This window comes from Tachypleus tridentatus, chromosome 9 (genome assembly GCF_004210375.1).
Source record: "Tachypleus tridentatus isolate NWPU-2018 chromosome 9, ASM421037v1, whole genome shotgun sequence".
NCBI lineage: Eukaryota > Metazoa > Arthropoda > Merostomata > Xiphosura > Limulidae > Tachypleus > Tachypleus tridentatus.
Window position 1 is genome coordinate 149,928,239 of NC_134833.1, and position 22,288 is coordinate 149,950,526.

General features: G+C 31.3%; 1 protein-coding gene and 1 non-coding gene across 2 annotated transcripts; one reads left to right on the forward strand and one right to left on the reverse strand.

Annotated features, from left to right (window-relative positions):
* Nucleotides 1–264: 264 nt before the first annotated feature.
* On the reverse strand, nt 265–338 carry TRNAT-AGU (transfer RNA threonine (anticodon AGU)). Its single transcript has one exon. It is a non-coding gene; the product is annotated as a tRNA-Thr (tRNA).
* A 6,518-nt stretch (nt 339–6,856) lies between these two features.
* LOC143227523 (carboxypeptidase inhibitor SmCI-like) lies at nt 6,857–19,692 on the forward strand. Its single transcript, XM_076458964.1, has 5 exons — nt 6,857–6,923; nt 7,787–7,861; nt 12,324–12,494; nt 15,782–15,952; nt 19,475–19,692. The coding sequence occupies exons 1-5, from the start codon at nt 6,857–6,859 to the stop codon at nt 19,690–19,692; spliced, it is 702 nt and encodes a 233-aa protein (XP_076315079.1).
* Nucleotides 19,693–22,288: the final 2,596 nt, after the last annotated feature.

The window sequence follows — 22,288 nt, forward strand, 5'->3', positions numbered from 1 at the left end:
TCGCGAGTTCGAATCCCTGTCGCATCAAATATGCTCGCTCTTTCAGCCATAGGAGCGTTATAATGAAACGCCCAATCCCACTATTCGTTGTTTAAAGAACACCTAAAGAGTTTGCGCTGGGTAGAGATGACAAATTGCCTTCCCTCTAATGTTACGGTGTTAAATTAACGGACGGCGAGCCCAGATAGTCCTAGAGTACTTTCGCGCGAAATTCAAAAACAAACAATGTTCGAAACAATAAAGTAAATTTGATAAACTTTTTCTAGGCACCGGCGAGAATCGAACTCGCGATCTCCTGTTTACTAGACAGGTGCTTTAACCAACTAAGCCACGACGCCATTAAGTGATGAACATTTTCTGAGTACTTTACTCCTGAAGCTGGTGTCCCTCAGGGAGGGTGGTTAGCGCTATACTCTTCATCATGTATGTAAACAATATGCCACTGAGGGATCCAAATCATGGATTCTCTTCACAGTTCCCAGATGATGTGGCAGTCTGGAAAAGTGCCGCAACACCCACAATACCAGCCACTAACATATAACAACAACTAAATAGAATAAGTTAATACTGTCAAAAATATAGAATAAAAATAAACAAAACAAAAACACAACTCGTATTGTTTAGGAAATTTACAAAACACAAAAAAACAACAGCCACAATTATATATGAATGGCATTCTACTCCAGATTGCCCCATCGGCAAAATTTTTAGGTTTAACCTATTATTCTAAACTAACTTGGATCAATCATGTGAACGAAATTAAAAATAAAGTCTGGCGAAGAACTAACTATGCTAGGAGTCCAACTGGTAAAAACAGTGGAGCATCTACAGATAACGTTACTAAAATCAATAAAACATATATTAGACCTGTAATAGATTATGCAGCTCCAGCATGGATAACTGTAAGTGATAAAATAATTAAAACTAAACTAGAAACAATCCAAAACACACTCCTCATAACTGCATACAGAGTTCCAAGAACTATACCACCTGCCAACCATACCAGATAGACTTCTACATATTACAATAATGTACTTTAATAAGAATTGGATGAAAACGAATTACTATGCAAACTAGACAGGTACCTCATACATGATGAAGCTAGTCCTAAATATCTCTCCCCAGTTAACTTATATTTTAAATATAAAAATAAATAAAAAGAAATAATATAAACTTCAAATAATAATAATAATAAATATATAGTTTATTTATATATGTATTAAAAAATGCCACCAACAAACTTGACATTCTGCTGATAGAATAAAATAACCACTACATACGAACCACAATACATGGACATTGCCCTGAAAAGGATCAAATAATATTCAGTTCCACAGTTATAAATACCAATCCGTCAAGAACATAGGTACGGGGAGGAGAAAGAGGTCACAGAGAACCTGACCATCCAGGGTATGAACTTTTCTTACCCAAACACCGACGGCATTCTTCTTTGGAACAATGTGTAATTTTTCATCTTGAAAACTAATTGTTATAATTACCAAATTACCTTCTCAGTTTAATATTAAAGTTTCCTGACGTATCTAAGTTCTCAATTTGAAACAAGAAACTTTCAAGGTCTCTTTGACCAAAACCTGGAGAGACATTGTTTCTATCCCGTTGTAAAGTGAATAAACGAGCCTGTGTGAATTATCACAGAAAAAATAATATAATTATTTAAATATCTGGATTCAACCGTGATTACCAACAGTGTAACGAACATATGTATATATGTTTGACACGTTTTAATAATATATTTTACAACAAGTGGAGTGTATGCTGATTATTTATGGTTGAAATTTATCACCAACAAGTCACAGACACTTACAGCAAAGAATCCAGTCCACACATAAAACCTGACATATTTTTCCATATTTCTTATATATAATTTAAAAGTTAAAGCTTATATTCAGTTAATATCTATAATTAGGGTATTCTAAAGATGTTATTTTTCTTGGTAGTTTTGTGATATGAAACATTTCCACCTCAAATATCTTGATATAAAGACTCGAAAACACTATGAAAAACTTCGTTAATGGATTTATATAAAAATAATAACATTATAACAGAACAACATTTTTGATATATCCGTTACTCTAGAATTGACGGAGACAAAATACGTATCAAGTTACTACGGGAACATGTATATTAAACTTCTCTACAAGTGACATTCTCCAGTTGTTCAACCTTCATGTGACATTCCAGCCTTCAGTGACCTCTAAAAATCTAGAACTTTCATTTATATAATGATGGACTGAATTGGTTTGATTTGAATTTAAAAAAGAATTGTAGTTCCTTAACATAAATTACATGTGAGTATAGTTCAACTGAAGTTATTAATAAAGTAAAATAAGCTTACGTTACGGAGCTACAGTTGTTAATAAAGTTAATTCTCAGGCCTCAATATACAACTTACGTGAAATTTATCAGTAAAGAACAATCAAATACCAGCTGTTAATTGGACGTTCATTCATTCTCCCAATAAAACAAACGTTCACCTGACTTAACATACTTAACTAACTACAGAAGAAAGTTACTTTTACAATGTTTTACGAAACCGGTTTTACCTGAATTTTATAATTAAATAAAATAAACAAATTAGTGTTAACGAAAAACCTGAAAGTACATTTTGACAAAACAGTTTACATTATATCTCATTAAAGTGTTTCTTTGTAGAAAATGTAAAACTTATAAAAATAAACAAATGTTATAACATTTTAATCTCCACGGTGTAATAACACGATTGTAAACAATCTAAGTTAACTTCCAGTAGTTCAAAACACTGAAAGTTCAACCTCGACTTGACTGTTTATGGATTGACTCTGAGAATTTGAAGTACAGACGTACTGTAGTACAGCTCACAGTTTCACAACTCCGGAAAGTCACGTGAACGCTAGATTATTTGTCAATGTCACTTGGTGAGAAGTTTTATATAGAAGCGTCCGTGGTTAGTTGTGACTTAGTCTTTGTTTATCAGTTTTCGACTAACGAACACAAATATGTGTAAAGAGGTAACATTAGTTGTTCTACTGGGGATATCACTGTGTAACTTGTCAGTAACAACAGGTAGGAGTTGTTTCTGAAGATATGGAAAAATATATCACATAGTGTTAATTATGCTATTTTATTTTTATTAAAACCTTAGAATTTCAGTGTCAAGCTATGTGACAATTATAATTGAAAATAGGAACATTGTGACGAATTTATTTACTCGGTTAAAAGTAATGAAAACCAATACGAAAAGGACAGGATCGTTTGATCACCTGCTGAATAACAGCATCGTATTGTTAACACCAGTTAGTTCATTACTGTTATAGACTAGTTTAACAAGTCGTACATGTTTGTCCGACCACCTTCTCTGTTACTAATCAGACATTTAATTAACAAATGTTCCAAGAATGTAGACAATAACATTAACATGGAACATTATGAAAACATTTTGTCCAGTAGTTATACATTAATATTATTAATACCAGTAAATGTATAGTCGTGTCACAAGGTATAACATTATAGTTAATACCAAAGGAGTAAGATGTTATTAATAGCACAATGTTGTTAGCACCACATAGTGCATTGTTATTAGACCCAAACTTGTTTATTTACAGTGAAACAAAGTAACGGTTATTTAGGTTATAGTTTAGAGTCCATATGAATTTGTTTGTGTCAGTGGCTTGTATTATTGAATTAATTTACAGATATATAAACTGTATGGTATATAAAACCTAGAGATGAGTTTTTTTATATAAATACAGAGTTCTGTGTGAAGATGTTGAGACAAAAACGATCCTTGTCGTTCTTTGTTGTTTATAACAATAATTGTTCCATACCATTACACAATGTAAACATCAACACTATGGTAACACCTCACTGATCCTGTTAACAACTGAATGAGTTAGGGTTAGAATACATATCATTCATTATAATTCACATATACTTGTATCAAGGGTATGTGGTAAGTGTTCTGATTGAATGAACATACTGATCAAATTTAAGGTTTGAAATAACTGTAATAAAAGTTACTCAGTTAGCATATATCACTGATATATCCTTGAAAAAATTATTATAATAGTAATCCACAAATAAACCTTGACAAAAACAGTCTTTAAAACTATATGTTAAGTATTGTTTTGATAGAACGGCCTTACAAACGTAGATAGTTGTCAGTAGAACAGATGATTCGTCACAAAAGTTTCACGTGATGCTGGTTAGACTCTCGGACACATTGCTGAACACTTGTAATGTACTCCAAACTTTGTCACGTACACCCTAGATTGTGATATCGAGATAAGACATTTGAAAATAGAAACGGAAGAGGCAAAACCCAACATTGGTTGGGTCCTTGAACAAATCTTTATTCTATTTTAAATTTCATCAGCCATCGTCAAATATTTATAATTTAAACATAGGTTTGTTGAGTTTAAATTACCATTTATTATTAAACGTATAGAGTTCTGTTAGCTATTTTCAAAACAAGATAATACACCTACAGATAGTCTTTTAAACAATAAATATACAGTTGAAACTTGCCTATTGTTGTCATCTGTATTGCTATATTTAATCTCATTGATAAATAATGACAAAATTTTGGTTGTGAGTTCACGAGAACTTGTTTTAAAATAACAGCTTTTAACAATAAAGTTTAAAACTAAATACATTTGCTTCCTTCTGGTATCATCAGTAACAGAGCTGAAGTGTATTACAGTTTTATACACTTTCAGTGGGAGAGTAAAATATGTTAACATATGATAAGACAGTAAAATATTAATTTGTTCATTCACTGTTCAGGTAAGGAGGGTTTATACAACTGATTTTAATTCACTGTTCTATATATGTACCAATATTATCCATACAATTGTTTTTATTTATTATATTAAACCCTGTCATTCTATGTCTCTTTCAGAAATTATTGTGTTACTTTTATATGTTTTTAGTACAACTAGGGTTATCTCATGATTATATACAAGGAACGTGTTTTTGATATCAGAAACAAGTAATTTTGCAACTCTAGTTCTAAGAGTATCCTTTGTATAGCCAGATTCAACTGTTATAATTAATAGTATCCTTTGTAATACTAGATTCAACTGTCATAATTAATAGTATCCTTTGTAATACTAGATTCAACTGTCATAATTAATACTATCCTTTGTAATACTAGATTCAACTGTCATAATTAATAGTATCCTTTGTAATACCAGATTCAACTGTCATAATTAATAGTATCCTTTGTAATACTAGATTCAACTGTCATAATTAATAGTATCCTTTGTAATACTAGATTCAACTGTCATATTAATAGTATCCTTTGTAATACTAGATTCAACTGTCATAATTAATAGTATCCTTTGTAATACTAGATTCAACTGTCATAATTAATAGTATCCTTTGTAATACAAGATTCAACTGTCATGATTAATAGTGTCCTTTGTAATACTAGATTCAACTGTCATAATTAATAGTATCCTTTGTAATACTAGATTCAACTGTCATAATTAATAGTATCCTTTGTAATACTAGATTCAACTGTCATAATTAATAGTATCCTTTGTAATACTAGATTCAACTGTCATAATTAATAGTATCCTTTGTAATACTAGATTCAACTGTCATAATTAATAGTATCCTTTGTAATACTAGATTCAACTGTCATAATTAATAGTATCCTTTGTAATACTAGATTCAACTGTCATAATTAATAGTATCCTTTGTAAAACTAGATTTAAATGTCATAATTAATAGTATCCTTTGTAATAACAGATTCAACTGTCATAATTAATAGTATCCTTTGTAATACTAGATTCAACTGTCATAATTAATAGTATCCTTTGTAATACTAGATTCAACTGTCGTAATTAATAGTATTCTTTATAACACTAGATTCAACTGTCATAATAAATAGTATTCTTTGTAATACTAGATTCAACTGTCATAATTAATAGAATTTTTCTGATACTAGATTCAACTGTCATAATTAATAGAATTTTTCTAATACTAGATTCAACTGTCATAATTAATAGTATCCTTTGTAATACTAGATTCAACTGTCATAATTAAACCGTAAAGATACAGATGTAATTTTATCATTGTTTAACCAGTCAGTTCGTTGCGATAACAATTGTGACGGAATGACGTCACTGCATATCTGTTTTTCTATTGGTCCATCTTCGTTCATTCTTTCTTCATCTTTCAAACACTTTTCAATCGTCCGCTGTTTTCTCAGCGGATTCACATGATACTTGATGTGATTATAATGTGACCAATACACTCAGACATAGGTTGTGAATTAAACACTGACGGTTTTATGGTGTCAGAGACCAAAGAACAGAAAATATATATTTTGGACTCGTGTAGTCATATTTAAAGCACAAACGTTCAGCTTGTAGTTCAGTCATCTCTTGACCATTTTGAAATCTAATTACGGATTTAGACTCACGATTCAAACTTAGATTTTGAGTAATACACGAGACAGGCGTATAAAGAAAACTATTGGTTGTTCTAGTAGTGACGTCACATTTTCAATTTGTCAGTAGCCACAGGTGTGGTTATATGTTTGTGACGTGTTCTGTGAGAACTGTCTGCATGGAACATGAGAAAACTCACTTGTTGTTAGATAAGTTATTTTATTTTTATTTCGTGTTAATTTATTGCTAAGTTTATTTTGTTTTAAGTTTAATAAAACCGGTTCAGTACATTATAACAAAAGTTAAAGTTTCTAGTTTTTCCGAACTTATACAAGTCCTGAAAGTCGCGTGAAGGTTAGATTATTTGTCAATGTCACTTGATGAGAAGTTTTATATAAAAGCGTCCATGATTAGTTACGACTTAGTCTGTGTTTGTCAGTTTTCAACTAACGAAGGTAAATATGTGTAAAGAGATAACATTAGTTGTTCTACTGGGGATAACACTGGGTAACTTGTCAGTAACAACAGGTAGGAGTTGTTTGTTGTTTGTAACGATCATGAGGAAAATCATGTTTATAATTATGCTATTTCATTTTTATTTCATAAAATAAATTGATTTGTTTTTGAGTACAGCTTTAGAATTTCGATGTCAGGATATGTAGCACACAATGTTTCATATGGTAGAATTACCTGGAAAATAATTGTTAAAAATATTCTAACTGTGGACGTAAACTGATGTTAGGTTTAAAACTTTCACTTTTCAATATAGTGTATAAAACAGTTTTTATGTATCCTAAGGTATTCTAAATTTAATGTACCTAGTAGGTTTGTTTTTGAAATTCGCACAAAACTACTCCAAGGTATCTGGGCTAGCCGTCCCTAATTTAGCAGTGTAAGACTAGAGGGAAGGCAGCTAGTCATCACCACCCACCGCCAACTCTTGGGCTACTCTTGGCCATGCCGGGCCTTACCTAGTAGGAGAGGGTGGTCAGGCAAAGCAAGGTGTGTTAAGACGTTCGACTCGCAATCTTAGGGTCGCGGGTTCGAATCCCAGTGGCACCAAACATGCTCGCCCTATTAGCCATGTGGGTGTTATGATATAACGGTCCATCCCATTATTCGTTAGCCCAATAGTTGGCGGCCGTGGGTGGCGATCACTAGTTGCCTTCCCTCTAGTATTTCACTGTTAAATTTGGGACGACTAGTGCAGATAGCCCTTGTGTAGCTTTGCGTGAAATTAAAAAAAAAACAACCAAACCAACTTGAAGAGGGAATGAACACTTTACACTTTCACAGGTCTGGATAAAGACTGCCAGTCTCCACCTGTTACAGGACCTTGTGAAGCTATTATACCAAGATATTACTACGATTCCGAAAGCCACCAGTGTAAGAAATTTATTTCGGTGGTTGTGGCGGGAACGGAAACCGATATGAAACAATAGCAGACTGTTTGTCTGCTTGTTCAGGTTTGTTAATAATGTTTAATGTCTTATTGTTGTTCACTAAACTTTGATTTAACTAGAATACTCTAAAGATGTAAGCTATACTTACGGCTGGAATAACTTTATATTAACTGGTGGTAAACCTAATATCATCATATCAACTAGTTGTAAACCTAACATTATTATTATGTCAACTGGTGGTAAACCTAACATTATTATTATATCAACTGGTGGTAAAACTAACATTATTATAAAATCAACTAGTTTAAACCTAACATTATTATTATATCAACTAGTGGTAAACCTAACATTATTATTATATCAACTGGTGGTAAACCTAAAATTATTATTATATCAACTAAAGGTAAACCTAACATTATTATTATATCAACTTGTGGTAAACCTAACATTATTATAAAATCAACTAGTTTAAACCTAACATTATTATTATATCAACAAGTGGTAAATCTAACATTATTATTATATCAACTGGTGGTAAACCTAACATTATTATTATATCAACTAGTGGTAAACCTAACATTATTATTATATCAACTGGTGGTAAAACTAACATTATTATAAAATCAACTAGTTTAAACCTAACATTATTATTATATCAACTAGTGGTAAACCTAACATTATTAATATATCAACTGGTGGTAAACCTAAAATTATTATTATATCAACTGGAGGTAAACCTAACATTATTATTATATCAACTGGTGGTAAACCTAACATTATTATAAAATCAACTAGTTTAAACATAACATTATTATTATATCAACAAGTGGTAAATCTAACATTATTATTATATCAACTGGTGGTAAACCTAACATTATTATTATATCAACTAGTGGTAAACCTAACATTATTATTATATCAACTGGTGGTAAAACTAACATTATTATTATATCAACTGGTGGTAAACCTAAAATTATTATAAAATCAACTAGTTTAAACCTAACATTATTATTATATCAACTAGTGGTAAACCTAACATTATTATTATATCAACTAGTTGTAAACCTAACATTATTATTATATCAACTGGTGATAAACCTAACATTATTATTATATCAACAAGTGGTAAATCTAACATTATTATTATATCAATAAACCAACATTATTATTATATCAACTAGTGGTAAACCTAACATTATTATTATATCAACTGGTGGTAAACCTAACATTATTATAAAATCAACTAGTTTAAACCTAACATTATTATTATATCAACTAAACCTAACATTATTAATATATCAACTGGTGGTAAACCTAAAATTATTATTACATCAACTGGAGGTAAACCTAACATTATTATTATATCAACTGGTGGTAAACCTAACATTATTATAAAATCAACTTGTTTAAACATAACATTATTATTATATCAACAAGTGGTAAATCTAACATTATTATTATATCAACTGGTGGTAAACCTAACATTATTATTATAAGTGGTAAACCTAACATTATTATTATATCAATTATTATTATATCAACTGGTGGTAAACCTAACATTATTATTATATCAACTAGTGGTAAACCTAACATTATTATTATATCAACTAGTTGTAAACCTAACATTATTATAAAATCAACTAGTTTAAACCTAACATTATTATTATATCAACTAGTGGTAAACCTAACATTATTATATCAACTAGTGGTAAACCTAACATTATTATTATATCAACTAGTGGTAAACCTAACATTATTATTATATCAACTGGTGATAAACCTAACATTATTATAAAATCAACTAGTTTAAACCTAACATTATTATTATATCAACTGGTGATAAACCTAACATTATTATTATATCAACTAGTGGTAAACCTAACATTATTATTATATCAACTAGTGGTAAACCTAACATTATTATTATATCAACTAGTTGTAAACCTAACATTATTATTATATCAACTAGTGGTAAACCTAACATTATTCTATATAAACACTTCCTATAATAAACTTTTCTATTTATTTAATATTCCTGTTGTTTCAATTATTTATTCAATTAAATCTGGTTTATTTATTAAACTGGTGATAAAAGTTCTTGCTGCTCTACAATTGTAAATATCTAATATTACATTTCATTCAAACCTTTATTTTGTTTTAGGTAGTTTTTCAAGTAGCTAATATAGCCCGGCATGACCAGGTGGGTTAAAGCGTTCGACTCGTAATCTTAGGGTCACGGGTTTAAATGCCCATCGCACTAAACATGCTAGCCGTTTCAGCCGTGGGGGCGTTAGACTTTAACGGTCAATCCCACTATTCGTTGGTAAAAGAATAGCCCAAGATTTGGCAGTAGGCGGTGATAACTAGCTGCCTTCTTTCTAGTCTTACCCTACTAAATTATGAATGGTTAGCGCACATAGTCTTTGAGTTTCTTTTCGCGACATTCGAAAACAAACAAACTAAGTTGCTAATTTAAATTACCGGTTTATAAAACTCAGTCACTGTTTCTGTGTATCTTACTTCATTAAACGCTTCCGATTCATTGTTATTTCTTTGTTTCGTTTCAGTAATTGTTGTAGTATATTGATATATTGTTTAACTTTTTCACTGAGTATGTATTTATAATTAAATACTTCAGCTTAGTTATGAAACTTGTTTTTAAATAAACGGTAAATATTAAAGATTGCACAACACCAGACATTATTGAAAATAATTTTCCCTCTAAGTGTTGAATTAAACTGTTAATTTAATAAATAAAACACCTTGGGTGTGAAAAGAGAATGGATTAATTATGAGACTGAAAGAAATAGACTCAATATTAGCTACAAATATGGTAGCTACACTTTATTGGTAAGGCGTTTATAGCAAATATTTATTCATTAGTTTGCTAGGCTGCGGTTTTTACTGAATTAATGGCATGATAGTGGGTAAAACAAAATATCAATCAATATACTAAACAACCTCAATAAGAAAGTTACACTCGAAAATTATTAACATTAGCCAAGAGATCGCAACTCTATTATACGGAATAGGTTTTTATCATTAACCAATCCTGGTTCTTTAAACTATATGGTGGTAGTTTTTATTTCTAAAACGCCTATTATAACTTCATTTGTAGTTACGCCAAGGAATTTAGATACACAGTTTTTTTGTCATTTCCCGTATGCAAGAGGGACAAATGCTACAAACACTATTATTTACACTAATCACTGAAGTAAATAGCACGTAACGTTAAATGCTATTAATAATCAGGAAAATTTCTTTAAAATTTAACTAATTTGAGCTTAAAGGTGAGAAATGAACAATACTTTTCTACCTGTATGTTTCTTTTAAAAAAGTCATCTCGAAACTGCTAATCTAAGTTGCTTGATCTAACCAATACAAATGTATCTGCACGTGCTTTACCCATATAGTTTAGTTTCTCAATATCAACCACCTTTAATCCGAATTACAAAACTAAAACAACTCACCTTTACATGTGGTAAATATTTTAGGCCGACAGATCACGTGAGTTTTAACGTAGGAATGCGCAGAAATGATTGCTCAAAACCAAGCTGTTTTTGTTCAATAACTCTTCACGTGTAACTTAGTCCACACTTTTCATCCAAGTGCAAACTGTAAGGATGCAACAGTGTACGAAATCTAAATAAAATCCTTTAAATCATGTTTCTCCGTATTTTTAATGCGAATACAAAAACTGTATATTATATATCTGTTCTATTCATTAATGAATTGCATTCAAAATTTGTTTGTAGTTAATGTGCAGCAGAACAAAATCACTGAGAATATATGATAGTTTCAGTTAACACAGTTAGAGAATGTGAAAATTGTTAAATCATCTATGTGAAACAGATATAGGTGAGGTTAATAAGTACAATTATGAGAGAACTTAAAACTGTACCATCTTGGATGTAGGTGAAGATGTCTTACAGTCTGTCAGTCATAAAGATGGAGAGGACTAGTAAAAAAAGCTGTTCTCTAATGGATTATAAGATGTCAATGATTTAAATCCAGTTAGTAACAGTCTTGTTTTCATGATTGTATAACTGAAACGAAAGTTTCTTTTAAATTTCGCACAAAGCTAAACGAGTGTTATCTGCGCTAGCCGTCCTTAATTTAGCAGTGTAAGACGAGAGGGAAGGCAGCTAGTCATCACCCCCACCGCCAACTCTTGGGCTACTCTTGGCCATGTCGGGCCTTACCTAGTAGGAGAGGGTGGTCAGGCAAAGCAAGGTGTGTTAAGACGTTCGACTCGCAATCTTAGGGTCGCGGGTTCGAATCCCAGTGGCACCAAACATGCTCGCCTTATTAGCCATGTGGGTGTTATGATATAACGGTCCATCCCATTATTCGTTAGCCCAATAGTTGGCGGCCGTGGGTGGCGATCACTAGTTGCCTTCCCTCTAGTATTTCACTGTTAAATTTGGGACGACTAGTGCAGATAGCCCTTGTGTAGCTTTGCGTGAAATTAAAAAAAAACAACCAAACCAACTTCAAGAGGGAATGATCACTTTATACTTCACAGGTCTGGATAAAGACTGCCAGGCTCCACCTGTTACAGGACCTTGTGAAGCTATTATACCAAGATATTACTACGATCCCGAAAGCCACCAGTGTAAGAAATTTAATTTCGGTGGTTGTGGCGGGAACGGAAACCGATATGAAACAATAGCAGACTGTTTGTCTGCTTGTTCAGGTTTGTTAATAATGTTTAATGTCTTATTGTTGTTCATTAAACTTTGATTTAACTAGAATACACTAAAGATGTAAGCTATACTTACGGCTGGAATAACTTTATATTAACTGGTGGTAAACCTAATATCATCATATCAACTAGTTGTAAACCTAACATTATTATTATGTCAACTGGTGGTAAACCTAACATTATTATTATATCAACTGGTGGTAAAACCTAACATTATTATAAAATCAACTAGTTTAAACCTAACATTATTATTATATCAACTAGTGGTAAACCTAACATTATTATTATATCAACTGGTGGTAAACCTAAAATTATTATTATATCAACTGAGGTAAACCTAACATTATTATTATATCAACTTGTGGTAAACCTAACATTATTATAAAATCAACTGGTTTAAACCTAACATTATTATTATATCAACTGGTGGTAAACCTAACATTATTATTATATCAACTGGTTTAAACCTAACATTATTATTATATCAACTAGTGGTAAACCTAACATTATTATTATATCAACTGGTGGTAAACCTAACATTATTATTATATCAACTGGTGGTAAACCTAACATTATTATAATATCAACTGGTTTAAACCTAACATTATTATTATATCAACTAGTGGTAAACCTAACATTATTATTATATCAACTAGTGGTAAACCTAACATTATTATTATATCAACTGGTGGTAAACCTAACATTATTATTATATCAACTGGTGGTAAACCTAACATTATTATTATATCAACTAGTGGTAAACCTAACATTATTATTATATCAACTAGTGGTAAACCTAACATTATTATTATATCAACTAGTGGTAAACCTAACATTATTATTATATCAACTGGTGGTAAACCTAACATTATTATTATATCAACTAGTGGTAAACCTAACATTATTCTATATAAACACTTCCTATAATAAACTTTTCTATTTATTTAATATTCCTGTTGTTTCAATTATTTATTCAATTAAATCTGGTTTATTTATTAAACTGGTGATAAAAGTTCTTGCTGCTCTACAATTGTAAATATCTAATATTACATTTCATTCAAACCTTTATTTTGTTTTAGGTAGTTTTTTCAAGTAGCTAATATAGCCCGGCATGACCAGGTGGGTTAAAGCGTTCGACTCGTAATCTTAGGGTCACGGGTTGAAATGCCCATCGCACTAAACATGCTAGCCGTTTCAGCCGTGGGGCGTTAGACTTTGACGGTCAATCCCACTATTCGTTGGTAAAAGAATAGCCCAAGATTTGGCAGTAGGTGGTGATCACTAGCTGCCTTCCCTCTAGTCTTACCCTACTAAATTATGAATGGTTAGCGCACATAGTCCTTGAGTTTCTTTTCGCGACATTCGAAAACAAACAAACTAAGTTGCTAATTTAAATTACCGGTTTATAAAACTCAGTCACTGTTTCTGTGTATCTTACTTCATTAAACGCTTCCGATTCATTGTTATTTCTTTGTTTCGTTTCAGTAATTGTTGTAGTATATTGTTATATTGTTTAACTTTTTCACTGAGTATGTATTTATAATTAAATACTTCAGCTTAGTTATGAAACTTGTTTTAAATAAACGGTAAATATTAAAGATTGCACAACACCAGACATTATTGAAAATAATTTACCCTCTAAGTGTTGAATTAAACTGTTAATTTAATAAATAAAACACCTTGGGTGTGAAAAGAGAATGGATTAATTATGAGACTGAAAGAAATAGACTCAATATTAGCTACAAATATGGTAGCTACACTTAGTTGGTAAGACGTTTATAGTAAATATTTATTCATTAGTTTGCTAGGCTGCGGTTTTTACTGAATTAATGGCATGATAGTGGGTAAAACAAAATATCAATCAATATACTAAACAACCTCAATAAGAAAGTTACACTCGAAAATTATTAACATTAGCCAAGAGATCGCAATTCTATTATACAAAATAGGTTTTGTATACTAATCACTGAAGTAAATAGCACGTAACGTTAAATGCTATTAATAATCAGGAAAATTTCTTTAAAATTTAACTAATTTGAGCTTAAAGGTGAGAAATGAACAATACTTTTCTACCTGTATGTTTCTTTTAAAAAAGTCATCTCGAAACTGCTAATCAAAGTTGCTTGATCTGAATACAAATGTATCTGCACGTGCTTTACCCATATAGTTTAGTTTCTCAATATCAACCACCTTTAATCCGAATTACAAAACTAAAACAACTCACCTTTACATGTGGTAAATATTTTAAACCGACAGATCACGTGAGTTTGAACGTAGGGATGCGCAAAATGATTGCTCAAAACCAAGCTGTTTTGTTCAATAACCTTCACGTGTAACTTAGACCACACTTTTCATCCAAGTGCAAACTGTAAGGATGCAACAGTGTACGAAATCTAAATAAAATCCTTTAAATCATGTTTCTCCGTATTTTTAATGCGAATACAAAACTGTATATTATATATCTGTTCTATTCATTAATGAATTGCATTCAAAATTTGTTTGTAGTTAATGTGCAGCAGAACAAAATCACTGAGAATATATGATAGTTTCAGTTAACACAGTTAGAGAAAGTGAAAATTGTTAAATCATCTATGTGAAACAGATATAGGTGAGGTTAATAAGTACAATTATGAGAGAACTTAAAACTGTACCATCTTGGATGTAGGTGAAGATGTCTTACAGTCTGTCAGTCATAAAGATGGAGAGGACTAGTAAAAAAAGCTGTTCTCTAATGGATTATAAGATGTCAATGATTTAAATCCAGTTAGTAACAGTCTTGTTTTTCATGATTGTATAACTGAAACGAAAGTTTCTTTTAAATTTCGCACAAAGCTAAACGAGTGTTATCTGCGCTAGCCGTCCTTAATTTAGCAGTGTAAGACGAGAGGGAAGGCAGCTAGTCATCACCCCCACCGCCAACTCTTGGGCTACTCTTGGCCATGTCGGGCCTTACCTAGTAGGAGAGGGTGGTCAGGCAAAGCAAGGTGTGTTAAGACGTTCGACTCGCAATCTTAGGGTCGCGGGTTCGAATCCCAGTGGCACCAAACATGCTCGCCTTATTAGCCATGTGGGTGTTATGATATAACGGTCCATCCCATTATTCGTTAGCCCAATGGTTGGCGGCCGTGGGTGGCGATCACTAGTTGCCTTCCCTCTAGTATTTCACTGTTAAATTTGGGACGACTAGTGCAGATAGCCCTTGTGTAGCTTTGCGTGAAATTAAAAAAAAAAACAACCAAACCAACTTCAAGAGGGAATGATCACTTTATTCTTCACAGGTCTGGATAAAGACTGCCAGTCTCCACCTGTTACAGGACCTTGTGAAGCTATTATACCAAGATATTACTACGATCCCGAAAGCCACCAGTGTAAGAAATTTAATTTCGGTGGTTGTGGCGGGAACGGAAACCGATATGAAACAATAGCAGACTGTTTGTCTGCTTGTTCAGGTTTGTTAATAATGTTTAATGTCTTATTGTTGTTCATTAAACTTTGATTTAACTAGAATACACTAAAGATGTAAGCTATACTTACGGCTGGAATAACTTTATATTAACTGGTGGTAAACCTAATATCATCATATCAACTAGTTGTAAATCTAACATTATTATTATGTCAACTGGTGGTAAACCTAACATTATTATTATATCAACTGGTGGTAAAACTAACATTATTATAAAATCAACTAGTTTAAACCTGACATTATTATTATATCAACTAGTGGTAAACCTAACATTATTATTATATCAACTGGTGGTAAACCTAAAATTATTATTATATCAACTGGAGGTAAACCTAACATTATTATTATATCAACTTGTGGTAAACCTAACATTATTATAAAATCAACTAGTTTAAACCTAACATTATTATTATATCAACAAGTGGTAAATCTAACATTATTATTATATCAACTTGTGGTAAACCTAACATTATTATTATATCAACTAGTGGTAAACCTAACATTATTATTATATCAACTGGTGGTAAACCTAACATTATTATTATATCAAGTGGTGGTAAACCTAACATTATTATAAAATCAACTAGTTTAAACCTAACATTATTATTATATCAACTAGTGGTAAACCTAACATTATTATTATATCAACTAGTGGTAAACCTAACATTATTATTATATCAACTGGTGATAAACCTAACATTATTATAAAATCAACTAGTTTAAACCTAACATTATTATTGTATCAACTAGTGGTAAACCTAACATTATTATTATATCAACTAGTGGTAAATCTAACATTATTATTATTTCAACTAGTGGTAAACTTAACATTATTATTATATCAACTGGTGGTAAACGTAACATTATTATTATATCAACTAGTGGTAAACCTAACATTATTATTATATCAACTAGTGGTAAACCTAACATTATTATTATATCAACTAGTGGTAAACCTAACATTATTCTATATAAACAATTCCTATAATAAACTTTTCTATTTATTTAATATTCCTGTTGTTTCAATTATTTATTGAATTAAATCTGGTTTATTTATTAAACTGGTGATAAAAGTTCTTGCTGCTCTACAATTGTAAATATCTAATATTACATTTCATTCAAACCTTTATTTTGTTTTAGGTAGTTTTTCAAGTAGCTAATATAGCCCGGCATGACCAGGTGGGTTAAAGCGTTCGACGGGTAATCTTAGGGTCACGGGTTTAAATGCCCATCGCACTAAACATGCTAGCCGTTTCAGCCGTGGGGGCGTTAGACTTTAACGGTCAATCCCACTATTCGTTGGTAAAAGAATAGCCCAAGATTTGGCAGTAGGCGGTGATCACTAGCTGCCTTCTTTCTAGTCTAACCCTACTAAATTATGAATGGTTATCGCACATAGTCCTTGAGTTTCTTTTCGCGACATTCGAAAACAAACAAACTAAGTTGCTAATTTAAATTACCGGTTTATAAAACTCAGTCACTGTTTCTGTGTATCTTACTTCATTAAACGCTTCCGATTCATTGTTATTTCTTTAATTCGTTTCAGTAATTGTTGTAGTATATTGATATATTGTTTAACTTTTTCACTGAGTATGTATTTATAATTAAATACTTCAGCTTAGTTATGAAACTTGTTTTTAAATAAACGGTAAATATTAAAGATTGCACAACACCAGACATTATTGAAAATAATTTTCCCTCTAAGTGTTGAATTAAACTGTTAATTTAATAAATAAAACACCTTGGGTGTGAAAAGAGAATGGATTAATTATGAGACTGAAAGAAATAGACTCAATATTAGCTACAAATATGGTAGCTACACTTTATTGGTAAGGCGTTTATAGCAAATATTTATTCATTAGTTTGCTAGGCTGCGGTTTTTACTGAATTAATGGCATGATAGTGGGTAAAACAAAATATCAATCAATATACTAAACAACCTCAATAAGAAAGTTACACTCGAAAATTATTAACATTAGCCAAGAGATCGCAACTCTATTATACGGAATAGGTTTTTATCATTAACCAATCCTGGTTCTTTAAACTATATGGTGGTAGTTTTTATTTCTAAAACGCCTATTATAACTTCATTAGTAGTTACGCCAAGGAATTTAGATACACAGTTTTTTTGTCATTTCCCGTATGCAAGAGGGACAAATGCTACAAACACTATTATTTACACTAATCACTGAAGTAAATAGCACGTAACGTTAAATGCTATTAATAATCAGGAAAATTTCTTTAAAATTTAACTAATTTGAGCTTAAAGGTGAGAAATGAACAATACTTTTCTACCTGTATGTTTCTTTTAAAAAAGTCATCTCGAAACTGCTAATCTAAGTTGCTTGATCTAACCAATACAAATGTATCTGCACGTGCTTTACCCATATAGTTTAGTTTCTCAATATCAACCACCTTTAATCCGAATTACAAAACTAAAAACAACTCACCTTTACATGTGGTAAATATTTTAAACCGACAGATCACGTGAGTTTGAACGTAGGGATGCGCAAAAATGATTGCTCAAAACCAAGCTGTTTTTGTTCAATAACTCTTCACGTCTAACTTAGTCCACACTTTTCATCCAAGTGCAAACTGTAAGGATGCAACAGTGTACGAAATCTAAATAAAATCCTTTAAATCATGTTTCTCCGTATTTTTAATGCGAATACACAAACTGTATATTATATATCTGTTCTATTCATTAATGAATTGCATTCAAAATTTGTTTGTAGTTAATGTGCAGCAGAACAAAATCACTGAGAATATATGATAGTTTCAGTTAACACAGTTAGAGAATGTGAAAATTGTTAAATCATCTATGTGAAACAGATATAGGTGAGGTTAATAAGTACAATTATGAGAGAACTTAAAACTGTACCATCTTGGATGTTGGTGAAGATGTCTTACAGTCTGTCAGTCATAAAGATGGAGAGGACTAGTAAAAAAAAGCTGTTCTCTAATGGATTATAAGATGTCAATGACTTAAATCCAGTTAGTAACAGTCTTGTTTTTCATGATTGTATAACTGAAACGAAAGTTTCTTTTAAATTTCGCACAAAGCTAAACGAGTGTTATCTGCGCTAGCCGTCCTTAATTTAGCAGTGTAAGACGAGAGGGAAGGCAGCTAGTCATCACCCCCCACCGCCAACTCTTGGGCTACTCTTGGCCATGTCGGGCCTTACCTAGTAGGAGAGGGTGGTCAGGCAAAGCAAGGTGTGTTAAGACGTTCGACTCGCAATCTTAGGGTCGCGGGTTCGAATCCCAGTGGCACCAAACATGCTCGCCTTATTAGCCATGTGGGTGTTATGATATAACGGTCCATCCCATTATTCGTTAGCCCAATAGTTGGCGGCCGTGGGTGGCGATCACTAGTTGCCTTCCTCTAGTATTTCACTGTTAAATTTGGGACGACTAGTGCAGATAGCCCTTGTGTAGCTTTGCGTGAAATTAAAAAAAAAACAACCAAACCAACTTCAAGAGGGAATGATCACTTTATTCTTCACAGGTCTGGATAAAGACTGCCAGTCTCCACCTGTTACAGGACCTTGTGAAGCTATTATACCAAGATATTACTACGATCCCGAAAGCCACCAGTGTAAGAAATTTAATTTCGGTGGTTGTGGCGGGAACGGAAACCGATATGAAACAATAGCAGACTGTTTGTCTGCTTGTTCAGGTTTGTTAATAATGTTTAATGTCTTATTTTTGTTCATTAAAGTTTGATTTAACTAGAATACACTAAAGATGTAAGCTATACTTACGGCTGGAATAACTTTATATTAACTGGTGGTAAACCTAATATCATCATATCAACTAGTTGTAAACCTAACATTATTATTATATCAACTGGTGGTAAACCTAACATTATTATTATATCAACTGGTGGTAAAACTAACATTATTATAAAATCAACTAGTTTAAACCTAACATTATTATTATATCAACTAGTGGTAAACCTAACATTATTATTATATCAACTGGTGGTAAACCTCATTATTATTATATCAACTGGTGGTAAACCTAACATTATTATTATATCAACTTGTGGTAAACCTAACATTATTATAAAATCAACTAGTTTAAACCTAACATTATTATTATATCAACAAGTGGTAAATCTAACATTATTATTATATCAACTAGTGGTAAACCTAACATTATTATTATATCAACTGGTGGTAAACCTAACATTATTATTATATCAACTGGTGGTAAACCTAACATTATTATTATATCAACTGGTGATAAACCTAACATTATTATAAAATCAACTAGTTTAAACCTAACATTATTATTGTATCAACTAGTGGTAAACCTAACATTATTATTATATCAACTAGTGGTAAATCTAACATTATTATTATATCAACTAGTGGTAAACCTAACATTATTATTATATCAACTGGTGGTAAACGTAACATTATTATTATATCAACTAGTGGTAAACCTAACATTATTATTATATCAACTAGTGGTAAACCTAACATTATTATTATATCAACTAGTGGTAAACCTAACATTATTATTATATCAACTAGTTGTAAACTTAACATTATTATTATATTAACTAGTGGTAAATCTAACATTATTCTATATAAACAATTCCTATAATAAACTTTTCTATTTATTTAATATTCCTGTTGTTTCAATTATTTATTCAATTAAATCTGGTTTATTTATTAAACTGGTGATAAAAGTTCTTGCTGCTCTACAATTGTAAATATCTAATATTACATTTCATTCAAACCTTTATTTTGTTTTAGGTAGTTTTTCAAGTACCTAATATAGCCCGGCATGACCAGGTGGGTTAAAGCGTTCGACTCTTAATCTTAGGGTCACGGGTTTAAATGCCCATCGCACTAAACATGCTAGCCGTTTCAGCCGTGGGGGCGTTAGACTTTGACGGTCAATCCTACTATTCGTTGGTAAAAGAATAGCCCAAGATTTGGCAGTAGGTGGTGATCACTAGCTGCCTTCTTTCTAGTCTTACCCTACTAAATTATGAATGGTTATCGCACATAGTCCTTGAGTTTCTTTTCGCGACATTCGAAAACAAACAAACTAAGTTGCTAATTTAAATTACCGGTTTATAAAACTCAGTCACTGTTTCTGTGTATCTTACTTCATTAAACGCTTCCGATTAATTGTTATTTCTTTGTTTCGTTTCAGTAATTGTTGTAGTATATTGTTATATTGTTTAACTTTTTCACTGAGTATGTATTTATAATTAAATACTTCAGCTTAGTTATGAAACTTGTTTTTAAATAAACGGTAAATATTAAAGATTGCACAACACCAGACATTATTGAAAATAATTTTCCTCTAAGTGTTGAATTAAACTGTTAATTTAATAAATAAAACACCTTGGGTGTGAAAAGAGAATGCATTAATTATGAGACTGAAAGAAATAGACTCAATATTAGCTACAAATATGGTAGCTACACTTAGTTGGTAAGACGTTTATAGTAAATATTTATTCATTAGTTTGCTAGGCTGCGGTTTTACTGAATTAATGGCATGATAGTGGGTAAAACAAAATATCAATCAATATACTAAACAACCTCAATAAGAAAGTTACACTCGAAAATTATTAACATTAGCCAAGAGATCGCAACTCTATTATACGGAATAGGTTTTATCATTAACCAATCCTGGTTCTTTAAACTATATGGTGGTAGTTTTATTTCTAAAACGCCTATTATAACTTCATTTGTAGTTACAAAATTTAGGTTTTTTTTGTCATTTCCGTATGCAAGAGGGACAAATGCTACAAACACTACACTAATCACTGAAGTAAATAGCACGTAACGTTAAATGCTATTAATAATCAGGAAAATTTCTTTAAAATTTAACTAATTTGAGCTTAAAGGTGAGAAATGAACAATACTTTTCTACCTGTATGTTTCTTTTAAAAATGTCATTTCGAAACTGCTAATCAAAGCTGCTTCATCTGAATACAAATGTATCTGCACGTGCTTTACCCATATAGTTTAGTTTCTCAATATCAACCACCTTTAATCCGAATTACAAAACTAAAACAACTCATCTTTACATGTGGTAAATATTTTAAACCGACAGATCACGTGAGTTTTAACGTAGGGATGCGCAAAATGATTGCTCAAAACCAAGCTGTTTTGTTCAATAACTTTTCACGTGTAACTTAGACCACACTTTTCATCCAAGTGCAAACTGTAAGGATGCAACAGTGTACGAAATCTAAATAAAATCCTTTAAATCATGTTTCTCCGTATTTTTAATGCGAATACAAAACTGTATATTATATATCTGTTCTATTCATTAATGAATTGCATTCAAAATT

Bases quoted from the DNA above. Each gene is read 5' to 3' on its own strand.
- LOC143227523 (XM_076458964.1), top strand. From the start codon at position 6,857: ATGTGTAAAGAGATAACATTAGTTGTTCTACTGGGGATAACACTGGGT. The intron at 6,924-7,786 runs GTAGGAGTTGTT...CACCAGTGTAAG, and splicing joins TAACTTGTCAGTAACAACAG to AAATTTATTTCGGTGGTTGT. The intron at 12,495-15,781 runs GTTTGTTAATAA...TATTCTTCACAG, and splicing joins CTGTTTGTCTGCTTGTTCAG to GTCTGGATAAAGACTGCCAG.